Genomic DNA, 12,361 nt, shown 5'->3' on the forward strand with positions numbered 1-12,361 from the left:
TCCCCTTGGGCTGTAAATCCTTTGCTGTCAACAAGCAAACCTGTAACCCTCTGTGAGTCCTGACAGTCCTTGACCTCAGAGGCGACTCTGGGATCCAGACTGGGCTCTTCAGTTCTTGGGCAACTGAACTTCCCCCAGTTCAACAGATATAATGAAATATTTGATATACCACGTTGTGTACTTTTCTGTCCTTCAGCATTGCTTGGTCTGTCTGGTCCTGGAGGCCTCTTGGCCGCAGTGCTTCATATAAAAGGTATTTAAGTTCTGTGCTGTGGATATAAACGTGAAGGTGAAAGAGCTGGTGCTTTACCCTTGGAATGTGAAGGTCTCAGCCATCAGTATTAGCACCCGGCTGTCTTTGGAGAAAACTAATATCTGAGGAGGATGTAGAAGCTTTATCACCTTTCACCTTTTAAAGGGTCTGTTTTTTTTTACAAAAAGAAAACAAATGTGTGAAGACGCGATAAACTAGTTTTGGTATAGGGCCATTTCAAGGTAATACTCCTACATAAAGTCTAAACAGGCAGTATCGACTGTGAACTGAGACTTACCTAAAGACAAAAAAAGAACACTTAGAGAAGATTGAGCGGTCATTGGTTGTGTTGTTAAAGTAGCGTGATCCCCACCTTCATTGTCTGTGAATTACTTAAAAACAAAACCATGTTCACGGGCAGGTTTGCCGAGGCTTGGAGCCACCTGGTCTACTGGAAGGTGTCCCTGCCCTTGGCGAAGGGCTGGGAATGGATGGGCTTTAGTGTTTACCACAAAACATCCTGCTTTAGTGTTTATCACAAAACATCCTGCTTTGGTGTTTACCACAAAACATCCTGCGATTCCGTGGAGCGTCATTAACCAAAGCGAAATATACCTGGGCATCTTTGTACGACGGCTTCGCGTTCACAGCCGGAGGCGGCGCGCACCCTCTTCCCTCATCATCGCCATCCCTCAGCTTCACACGGAAAAAGCGCTTGTGGGGTGTCTATTTTTTTTTATATATATTTATCTTTTTTCTTTTAGCTAACTCAATCCTCCTCTCTCAGCCTCAATCGCCTTTGCGAATTATAAACAAAAAAAAAAGGCTGAAATAAGCCCTCAAATTTCAGAGCGCATCGCCGTTCCCACGCGAGGCGGGTGGGCCAGGGGCTGAGGGGCGCCTCCCTTGAGGCGGCTTCTTTTTATTTTTAATATATATATATATATATATATATCTTTTTTTCTTTTTGCTAACTCACTCCTTTCCCTCAGCCTCACTCGCCTTTGCGAATTATTAAAAAAAAAAGCCTTAACAAGCCTTCAAATTTCAGAGCGCACCGCCGTTCCCACGCGGGGCGGCCTGAGGGGCTGAGGGGCGCCTCCCTTGAGGCGGCTTCGCGCCTCCGGCACGCGCGTGCGGCGGGGGGAGGACGACGACTGTTGGGGGGGAAGCGGGCGGCGCGAGCGAGCGGCGCGCGGGGCCCCGCGGGGCGGCGCGCGGAGCCGTGAGGGGCGGCGCGGGGCGGTGCGCGGGGCGGTGCGGGGCGGAGCGCGGCGCTGCCGGCCGCCGGCGCCCCGCGCTGCCCGCTCGCTGCGTGCGGCGAGCCCAGCCGCGCTCCGCGCTCCGCCAAGTGCCGCCGGTGCCGCCGCGCCTCCCCGCCCGCACAAGGCTCTGCCGCTCCGCGCCCGCGGCACAACAGGCTCGGCTGCTCAGCCTCTGCTCCCGCACGCGCCCGCCGCGATGTCCGCGCTCCTCCTGGCCCTGGCGACGCTCTGGGGATTACCGCCCGTCGCCGAGGCGCTGGCAGCGGCAGCCCGCGGAGGTAAGGCGCGTCCGCGTCCGCGGCGGGGTGCGGAGCCGCGGAACTTTCCGCCGCCTCTGCTCGGGAAGTTTTGCTCCCTTGCGCCTTGCGCGGACGGGCGCGGCCGCGGAGCGCGCCCCTCACTGCGCTCCGTCCCCGCGCTCCGTCCCTGCGCTCCATCCCCGCGCTCCCGCACGCCTGGATTGCGGGCGCGCTGCGCCGGGCTGGGGGCGAACCTTGGCGGCGGCGAATACACGGGAGCGAGGAGCGGGATGATATCCCCAGTGGTCCCCATGGCCTCACCGAGCACGAACCTCGGGGTGCGATCCGAGCCGCTGGAACCGGCGACCCCCTTGGTCCCGGCCGCGGCTCCCCGAGGCAGCCCTGCGGCCAGCGGAGATGTGCCGCAGGAAGGGCGGGCGCCCTCCGCTCCCCGCAACCTTCCAAAAGTTCCCTCCTCAATGTCCCCGAGTTGCCGCTCGCTCAGCGCCCGAACTTGGATTTGGGCACGGGGGCTCGGGGTCCCGCAGCCGCGGGGTGGGCGAGCGCGGAACTTCCAACTCTGTTCTGCTCAGAGAAGTCCCCAATCCGAGAGGGTCGCGGTTCCCCCGCCGGAGCGGGGCTCTGGGTTTCGTGTCGCTTATTGCACAGTCACCAGAGCGCTCTCATCATCCTGCGAGATGTTTGAATTGGGTATTTTCTAAGTATAGCCCGAGTCCGCCTTCTGTGTGGCTCAGGTGCGGGAACGGCGGTGTGCTGCTCTGACTCAGGTTTTCCGAGCGCTGTAGAAAACCCCGCTCGCCAGAAAATTGTCTGTCGGTTTCTCGTAGCCCTTCAGCTCCCAAACTGCGTGGTCTCATGAATGAGATGCCCTGGGTGATGTACGCACTCTGCGAGGGTTTAGTTAGATTTCAGTAGATTTCAGTAACTCTCTAAAGCCTTGAATTCTCACTGTTAAACATCCATCTCCTCTCCATCACGTACACATTACCTACTAAATTGTTTACTAACTGCTTACAACTCGTTTGGGTGAGTGCGGATGCCTCTGCACAGTCGGTATGGGGTTTAGATTTCTGCTTCAGTCGAACTACCAAACCTCTGCCGTCCCTTTCCCGCGTAGCCATCAGAATTACATAGGTGATTCATGCTGCGAAAATGAGAAATAACTACCTATCAAGGAGGAAAGTATTGCTGCAGCATCGCAAACTTGCATGTTTAAAACGCTGCATCACAAGGTGCAGGGATATTGCGAGGAAATGAGCACAGTGTTCCGTAGAACGGCACTCGAACAGCCAGAGAGGAAAGGGTCTCAGGAAATCTTTTCAGCTTTATGAAGGGTACATATGCTTTTGCTTTGGTTCACAAAGATTCGTGGTCGTGGTAGTGCTTGTTTGATGGAAAATATTTCAAGAACTTTCCATGGTATTCACAGAATGGTCAGATAAAATTTTAGCAACTGTAGGTTGTATCTGATTTTATGAATAAAAATCAAAGTTCCAAACATTTTGTGGAATTGTTTTGGAAACTGATTTGTTGCTCTGTATTCCTTCATAGCGGTAAGCAAGTGCCAATTATGCATGAATATTAATTTCTGGTGTTTAAATTTGTTTAATTTTACCTTTTTTTTTTATTTTTCATAGTTACCTAGCTCTGTTTTAGTGTTTCACCAAAAAAAAAGGTGCTGCCAGTTTATATTAAAATCAATCCTATCTTAAAAGGCAGCATCCTTGTAAATCATACCAGCCCCAAAAGTGGGATAAATCAAATTTACTTAGAATCAACTAACTCATCATATCATAATGTCATGTCTTATCAAAACTGAGCATGCACAAATTATGACTTAAAAGGCATTTTGTTTCACAAAAAATGTCAAGTGGTCTCAACCTAAAAGGGATTCAGGATGAGGCACCCAGAAAGGGAATTACATTTGCACATCAGATAAACTTTATGATACAGTGCAAAAATTATTGACCATACCAAGCTGATTTTCCTTTACAGGAGGAAATTCTGAGTCACTGGAGCATGCTAAGCTTACTGTATGTGAAAGGCACTGAAATTTGGAATGCACTGAGGTTGGCCATAGGTAATAAGAGAATTGGGAAAATGTCATGGGTTGTGTTAATAGCACTGTTGTGGTAGCCATGGTAATATAACACACTGGTGAGGTGCTGTAGGGAGAGGTAACACTTTCTCTTAGATCAGTGGGCAACATCAGGAGGAAAAAAAAGAGGTGGAGGGGAACCCCAGCGAAGTTTGAATTATCTAAGCCCTTTTGTCTGGGTTTGAAATACAATTAAATTCTTTCAGTCCTATCAGGTCCTCAGCCAGGTTAAAGCTCCTCTAACTTCATGTATATTAAAAAATTGTGAAGAGAGAATGATATGGAGAGGGGGAGCTGGAAAAAGGGAAGTGAGCAGAAGGGAATCCAGCCAGGGAGTGTGGTAGGATGAGGGCCAAGTCCTGCTGCAGCAGAGGTTGTGCCACTGAAGCCACAGAGAGGCGATTTCCTTTCCTTCTGCTTCAGTCAGTTCTTCCTAAGGAAATGGATGGACCCACATTCCTTGCGACACCTGCAACTCCTTCACAGTAGAGCTGCAACAAATGAATTCACGGAGCCTGAGGAAAACCTTGCAAACAGTTTGGGAAGCTGAGAAGGCAACATTTGTTACCTGCCCTCCCTGCAGACCCTCTGGGGAACTTCACAGGTCCCGTGGGTGCAATCTGGTTCTTGTGGGCGTTTCCTTCCCACAGCTCTTGCCAGCCTTGGAGCTTCACCCTGCTCCCACACCCTTCCCTGCCATCCTGGATTTTTGTGTCTGCTGCTGTGAGCATCATTACATGGATCCAGTGCCCTAATTGGAGTGATTACCTAGAGGTGATCCAAATTGCAGAGATGCCCCGGATAATGGGAGCTTGACTGGGTAATCTCGGTGTTGTCAGTGAGATGTATCCACACCAGTATTAATGAGTTGCATTGCTCGTTATTAATCGACTTGCTGTCTGTGCTGAGGCTTGTTTGTGTTGGGTTTTGGTGGCACGTCACTGCTGTCAGCAGCACTGAGCCACTGTGTTCTCCCACTCCTTCATGTGTGGTTTTAGTGTTTTGGAGCTCACAGGCAGGCGCTGGCATGGTGAAACAGCTTCTCAGCAAAGTCTTGCAGACAAGAGATGCTCCTGCAAAGGGAGACTTTATATGGGATGGGAAAATGTTGTCACATAACTTAAAATTCAAGTTCATGGGTGATGGCACATCATACGTTGTTTTTTATATATTTTTTTGCTAATTTGAAAACTGGTTTTTTGAAGGAACGACAAATCTTCATGAATTTTACTCCTTTCTGCAGTCCCAAAAACACTTCCAAAACTTCTGTCTTCATCCCACTTAACAGGGAATTTATTGTTCTTGCAGTGTCCTTTGACCGTATTTAAGTGAAATCTAGAAGCAAATTACTTTGAAATGGAATTTTCAGGCTGGTGGGAGTTTGGATTTCTCACCTTGTGGCAGAAACACAAACCAGGCAAAATAAATTTGTCTCCTTGGGATGATTGCTGATGGCCTTCATTCCCTGGTGAGGTGCCACAGCAGGTGACTCTGCACGAGGAGCCTTTACAACACAACTTTGTCATTATTAGCAGCTTAATGCTGGAAACTGGGTGTACCAGCACTGCTGCACTTCACCAGACTGAGCTCCAGCTTGGCCATCTGTTGGAAAGTGTTCTTGAAAAAACCTACAAAAGCTGTTTCTGAGCTGTACTACAGAGGTGGATGTTCCCATAGTTAACTTTGTTATGTTTTGAACATAGATATTCAGTATTAGTATTAGTATCTTATGTGCAAAAGAGATGCTTCCAATGTCACAGTGACTTTGCTGTTTATTTATTTACCCTAAAAAAAAAAAAAAAGACCTAAAAACATGCCTATCATCAGAGAGGCAAAATTGCAGAGGAGGGTGAAAATATATCCAGGAATTTGGGACAGTTTTTTGCAGGATGTGTGATAAGGGTTAATTCAAGTCAGAAAAGCTGGGAGATGTCCTCAAGCACAGTTTCAGTGGCTGGCTGGTTTTGGAGGCACTCCGTGCTGTCTGTCTGCCCTCAGCTGAGTGTGTGAGTGCACACACAGACCCTGGCACTCCTGGAGCCTGAGCTCTGTGTGTGGGTTTCTGTGAACTGATGTTCATGTTCGCTCTTACCTGGGTTGTTCTTTCAGTGGCTTCTGAGAGCTGAAGTTCAGTAAAAAGAAAGTGGTAGAAACGCACCAACTATTTAAAGGCTAAGCTGCATTTCAGAGTTCAAAACTAGGTGTTTGATGTGAAAAGACTATGTGTAAACTTGTTCTGCAGCAAGCCTTTTACTAATTTATCACAGCAGTTCTGCTGGAGCTGTGGCAGGTTGAAGGAGCTGTCCTCCAAAGGCTTGGAGAGAAGCTCTCACTTCACACAGTGCTTGCTTTGAAGAGCTGTGTGACGGCTGCTATGTAAATCTGACTCCATGCCATTCCTTTGAGGCTCATATGGACCCCAATCTCTCTGCATTTAACCTGGCAAAACTCACATTGACTTCAGTCTGCAGGTTGGAAGTGAATGTTCCTCCAGCACTTCTTACAGATCCCTTACTGCTTATTTGAAGCTGAAGAAATTTGGTTTCTCCATTTTGCACTGGCTCAAAGGACTTACGTAATTGTAACTTGTGAATTTAGAATGATGGCTTTCTCTAGAAAGGCTGGCAATTTAGATAATAGAACGTTGTTTTTGTTACAGTAGCATATTTGGAATCCCAGCGTGTTGTTGCTTTTTCCCTAGTTTTTATGCATTAATCTGTCGCTTAATAGTCTTGTTCTTCAAATGCAATTAAAAAAAAATTTGCTTAGAGAACTCATTTTAATTGCACTTCCTCAAAACATTCTTAATGATGAACAGTGAAGATGAAAATAGCAGAACTTGGCTACTTCTAAGCGAGTCATACAGACTATTGAGTCTGTATTTAATGTCAGTTTGGGCTAAGTGTAGACATTGGAGAACTAGGTCTTAAATTTGTAAGTGCAATTAGGAACTAATTGGGTTTCTTTAAAAATATAATTACTCAAATAATGACTTTGCACCTTCTGTCCAACCCACTAGTTTGCTTTTTAATTGAACAAGTTGAATTTTTTTCCCCCATAAATTATCTCTATTGAAGAGACGAAAATATTTGTAAACTTTTCCCAGCTAGCTAGCCAGTTGCTGACCATAATGGGACAAATTCCCAAGATGTACCAAAACATCGTGCTGCAAAGTGATACAAATCTTCATGTTTAAGCAGTTGGTAAAATGAAATAAGCAGGACTTGTTGCTGTAGAATCAGCTGCCCAGCCCAGCCGTGGTCCTGCTGACAGGATTCCTTTGGTGAGGATGCTCTGGAGCCCCTGCAGGAGGGAAGGGCATTTTCCCAGGGGTGCTGAGCTCTAGGAGAGCAGGATTAGACCTCAGTAATGGAATTCCAATAAAACTCAGTCAGTGCCTTTTAATTAGATTTAATGGCAACTGGGAAGGATCATTAGAGATAAACACATGCTTTTGCCAGTAATACATTCACCATGTTATTAATCTGATTTAATTTGCAAGATCCACATAGCAGGAGTAAGATTTCTCTCTGTACCTGGGAAGTGTTATATGAGCCCATTATAATTTGTTGTTGGATGTGTCATTGCTTCCCAAGCAGTATGTAAATCCAGAATTGGGCTCTGTGTGGGGTGGTTGTGAACCCTGGCAGTCTGAGGGCAGGGCTGCATGCTGGAGAGAAGGCTGTTTGTCTCTTCAGAAACCGCATTTTTATTGACCATTTTGCTATAAATTGCAATGGTGTATTAATAACAAAACACTGCAATATGCAGAGTGTGCTGCTAAGTAATAGGGCTTTTTAGAGATGATGTAATGCCAGGCTGGAAGTGAGGTACGCCTGGAGATTTTTATTTCCATGCAGTTGGAAATACAGCCTAGCTCTCTGAGGCGGAAAAACAGATTATAGCATTACGAGTTCTAGATATGGTACGTTGCATCCTGAAATGCTCTTCCCAACCCGACAGTGCTCCTAAACACCTCTCCTGCTGCTTCCTGCTGAGTGATGAGGCCTTCCAGAGGAGCCAGGCAGCTGAAACTCAGCTTCACTGCAGGAACAAGGATGTACTATTTCCTTTTCTTGGAAATACCCATGTATTTTGGGCTGTCTATTGCCTGGTTGTCTGTAGGTCATCCCTTGGTAACTTTTGGGCATGGCACTCTTGAATGACTTGCACTTCAAGTGCAGTAGAATAAGTGCTAGAAGCTAAAATCTAAGCCATCAGAATAATATCTATAATTCCTCAAAGTTTTCACTGCTGTAGGGCTCTGTTTTTAACAGCAGTTCATGAGTCACTCCTGGTTTTCCTCAAATAAGCAGTGAGAATGAAAAGGTGCAGTTTGGATTTTTGCAGTGGTATTTTGGGCTGGGATGGGCTGTGTGCAAGCAAGACAAATGCCAGTGCAATGCTCTGCAAATGAAGTTTTGATGTGAGGTGCTCTGTCTAGAAGATTGTTCTGTGAACACACGGACATGCTCCCACAACAATTCCCATGTGGCTTTCTCATAAAACTTTGTGATTGTAATTTACCTGCACAGAAACTAACGAAAATATCTTGTGAGTGCTACTTTTTAAAATACAGTTTTGATATTGTCAAATAGTTTGGGCTGCTGTTTATAATTTTCTCAGAGGCTGTGATATGGTGTCTCCACTCACTTGAGTCTCCACCTCCCTTAACATGCAGGAAAGCATTTTTCCTCAAGCAAAGTTCTTCTCAATGATTCTAAGGCACTGGAAGTACCAAAAAACCACAATTTCTCTCTTAGTGTACAGGTTTTTTTTGAAAAATGCTGTAGTGTTGTGTAGTCAAAAAAAAAGTGAGTTTGAAAAAGTTATGCTAATGCCAGAAGATCACAAAAAATCACAACAATTTTCTACATGATAGGTAGATCTCCACAAAACACCTTTGTCTTTTTGCTTGCAAATACAGGGAAGATAAAAGAAGAGAGAGCAAAGTAAGTTCATTGCTGGTTGGATGCTCTTTTGCATATGCAAACACACACTGATTTATCCAAAGTATATTGGAGTTTGTGTAAAGCTGTGTGCTTAGGAAATCAAAGTGTGTCATTTGCCAATGAGACTTTTTCCTCTCTGGAGCAAAACATTTTTTATGTTTTGTAAATAAATAGATTTCAAACCTCCATGAAGACCACTGAAGTCAATGGATTCTTTGTTATGTTCTTGTTGTAATAGAATCAGGTTGCATCGAAGTATACAAGAACTTTTAAAATTTTATTAAAATTTCACTGGAAATTCTTTATTAGATGACCTCTAATTAAATTACATTGTTTGTATTGCCCTATGACTTTTATGCAAGAAATACCTATTTCTTGAAATATTTCTATTCCAATAGTTGGTTCAATTTTGTAGGGTTTCTTAAACTGAACGCATGTTCTTATTTTTCTTCTCTAATTTTAAGTTATATGCATCACGTGCATGATTACTTCTCATTTTAGAATTTTTAATAACTCTCTAGAAGAGGAGTTATTGCATGAATTATTTTAATAAAGTTAATTTGATTTTTTTTTCATGTAAAAACATCTGGTTTTGCTAGGAAACTGCCTTCCTGTGAAGTCAGAAAATTCCAGACAACTCAATATGCTAAGATGTCTATGGTCTGCAAGTCATTGGTTGGTTAAACCTAGTTTTCTATACAGAAGGATCTGCTGGTCTTCTACATGATGCACTACCCTTTTCTTCATAAAAAAATGTATATTTGCTTTGGAGATGTGGAAGGATTATGAAGGTGGCACCTTCTCACTCTGCACATCAGCTCCCTATGAATCTTTGCAGATTTATCCAAGGATGAGCATGACTGACCTTCTTTTGGAACCTGTCCTAAAGCAGTTGTTTTTCCAGCAGTATTTAGTAAAGTCTAATGAGGGGTAGGTCAAGCCTGTGTGTTCTCCAGTGCTGACAGTCATATATCTCCTGGAGGGAAACTGGCCTGCCTTCCAAATTCATCAGAAACACTTGGTTTAAACTAGATTTATTTTGTGTAGCTATTGAAGTTGCTTTTCCTGAGGGATGTTTGTAGGCAGTGGGAGTTTAAGAGTACAAGGAGTGGAGGAAGGCTGCAAAGTGGAATTTTGTCTCCTTGAGCCCAAGTCCTAAGCCAAGTGGTTTTATTTTTATATTTAGATTTCAGAAAGAATGGTGAGCAGCAAATGGTTTCTCCATAGTGATATCTTACAGTAAAGAGTCTTAGGCAAAACTCTTGAGGCTGCAACGTTAAATCCTGTGCAAGGGAGATGAAGCACGTCTGGATTATAAAAGTGTGAAAACTTAAGTGCTGTCCCAGGCCTACAGCTTGTGTGTGCCTTCAGAAACAAAGCTGTTCTGTGCTGGAGCAAAAAGATGGTTTGGAGGCTCACCTGAGCAGGTGATGCTGTAGGGCTGCTGTGAACACTTCTGTGAGAATATATTGCACAAATATACATGTGTATATAGAGCTGTAGAAGGGGACATGAGAGGTGCTGTGCTAAGTACAGCAAAACCAGGAGTACCAGGGCCTTTTTCAGCAGATAGAATCTGATGCCCTCACCCAAGTGGCCCATTATCACATTTCTTCAAACTGGAGCAAGCTATTCAGGTCAGTGTGTGTGTGCAGACCTACCTGAATGAATTCCTCAGCCTGCACTCGCTGTGTTACATTTCTTTCTCTGGGTTTCCAGTGGCTGTGAGTTGAGTAGAGTTGACAGTACACAATATTACCTATTTACTCTGTAGATTATACTCCTCTGGAGAATTGGTGTCAGCTAATCTGGTACTTCTGCATTTTCAGAGACCTGTGAACTGCATCTCCAGTAGTATTGCAGGAGAGTGTCAGATCTAAATTCCTATAATTTTCTTATTTACCTTGGATTTCTGGGCCTCTGTGTCCAGGTCTCCAGCCTTTGACACTTATTTTGTCCTGTGAATCGTTTGCTTTCTGTCCAGAAATTTTCTCTGTCAGTATCCAATTTTGGCCACTCTTAGGGCGGTAAGAAGTTTGAAGCAGATGGTTGTCAACAGATGATGACAAAATTCTGAAAGACGGCTCTTATACAAACTGTGAGGCTGAGTATTTAAAGCCTATTTGAAGCACATTCGAGTGTATAAAGCCTGCTTGTGTTTCTAATGCTATTGCTACCTTTGCTGTGGAATATTCTCAGAACAATTCATAAGTTCCATATTTTTTTCTGCAAACAGCATAACTCCCCACACCAGTTAGTGGTGTTCAGTAATGAGTATATGAACCATGTTATGATTTTATGTCAGTTAGAATTGTTAAATGCTCCTTGATGAAGCCATGCTGATTTTCATTAATTGGTGGCCTGTCTTCCCACAATGGCATCACACTGTGTCAGAAGCGCCTCACAAAAACTTGTAACATAACTAAACTCTCAGTGATTGCCCATGATTGCCATTCTGCTGTTGACTGCTGCTCTGAAGACTTACCAGCAAAAAGACTTGAAAATTCAGGAGATTTTAATAAGTGGCTGTGAGCCTTAGGAGCATAACTAAAAGCATTTGCATGAAATGAGCGCTGAGATCCGGTAGGTGTGGCACAGCTCGGATCCTTCCACTGCATTCATTCCCTTTGCTAATCCAGCAGCTCAAAGAAATGGAAGTGCATTAAAGGCTGTTTACGTGGCTATGAAAAGCATGATGCAAATATGCAAATTCAGGAGCGCATCTTCCACAAGTTTATATAGCTTAATGAAAAATGTCAGAGCGTAATATATCAACAGTCTGCTTCGCCCCACAGTAGCCAGTTTTTTCTAAAGATAGCACAGCATGTCCTTGGTGTGCTACTACGAGTAAATTAACACAGCAGTGTGCTTGTTCTGAAGTCAGCTGATGGTTCTTCTGCTGAGTTTTGGGGAGGAAGGACTTGTCTGCTGATGGTGGTCATCTTGAACTGCTTACCACTTATTCATGCACACAAGTAATTTCCCCTCACTGGTATTAAAAACCATCTTTGTTTAATTTCTTTTGGTATCCTGTTTTCTGTTGAGTGGAAAAGTTGCCCCAGCTGAGTGGAAATCTTAGATTGTGTATTGTGGGACACGTGAGAAGCACAAGCTGGCCATGGGTGTTTTGCTAGTGGGCCAGCAGAGTGGTGACTCCCACTGGTTTGCATCTGATTTCACCTCACAAATAGTTTCCTCTTGAGCAGAGTACCTCTCTCTTTTTTTCCTTTTTTTCCTTCCCTATCAAATTTACAGACTCTCGTGTCTGGGAAATTCCCTTACAGCCTCAGGAGGCCAGGTGCTGCTGAGCTCATCGGAGAGTCACAGCTGTTGCTGGTACAGGTGTCTGTCAAATGCTGTGTTTTCATTTGGGGTTTGCAGCCACAGGGAAAAAAACACAAACTGGAAGTGAATGGAGGAGGGTTACTTGTTAAATTACAGCATTGTTTTATTTGATGGGAAGCTAAAAACGCATGTCCAGTACCAAAAAACCCTAACAATCTCCACAGTGCTTCTGAACTGAAAAGAACTTG

General features: G+C 44.7%; 1 protein-coding gene across 1 annotated transcript in view; it reads left to right on the plus strand.

Annotated features, from left to right (window-relative positions):
- Positions 1-1,639: 1,639 nt before the first annotated feature.
- Positions 1,640-12,361, plus strand: part of LRP1B (LDL receptor related protein 1B) — a 641,138-nt gene continuing 630,416 nt past the window's right edge. The window contains exon 1 of the mRNA XM_063161579.1: positions 1,640-1,796. Coding sequence (XP_063017649.1) covers positions 1,715-1,796 — 82 coding nt within the window. The 5' untranslated portion in view covers positions 1,640-1,714. The remainder of the gene's footprint in view (positions 1,797-12,361) is intronic.

Source organism: Melospiza melodia, chromosome 8, assembly GCF_035770615.1.
Source record: "Melospiza melodia melodia isolate bMelMel2 chromosome 8, bMelMel2.pri, whole genome shotgun sequence".
NCBI lineage: Eukaryota > Metazoa > Chordata > Aves > Passeriformes > Passerellidae > Melospiza > Melospiza melodia.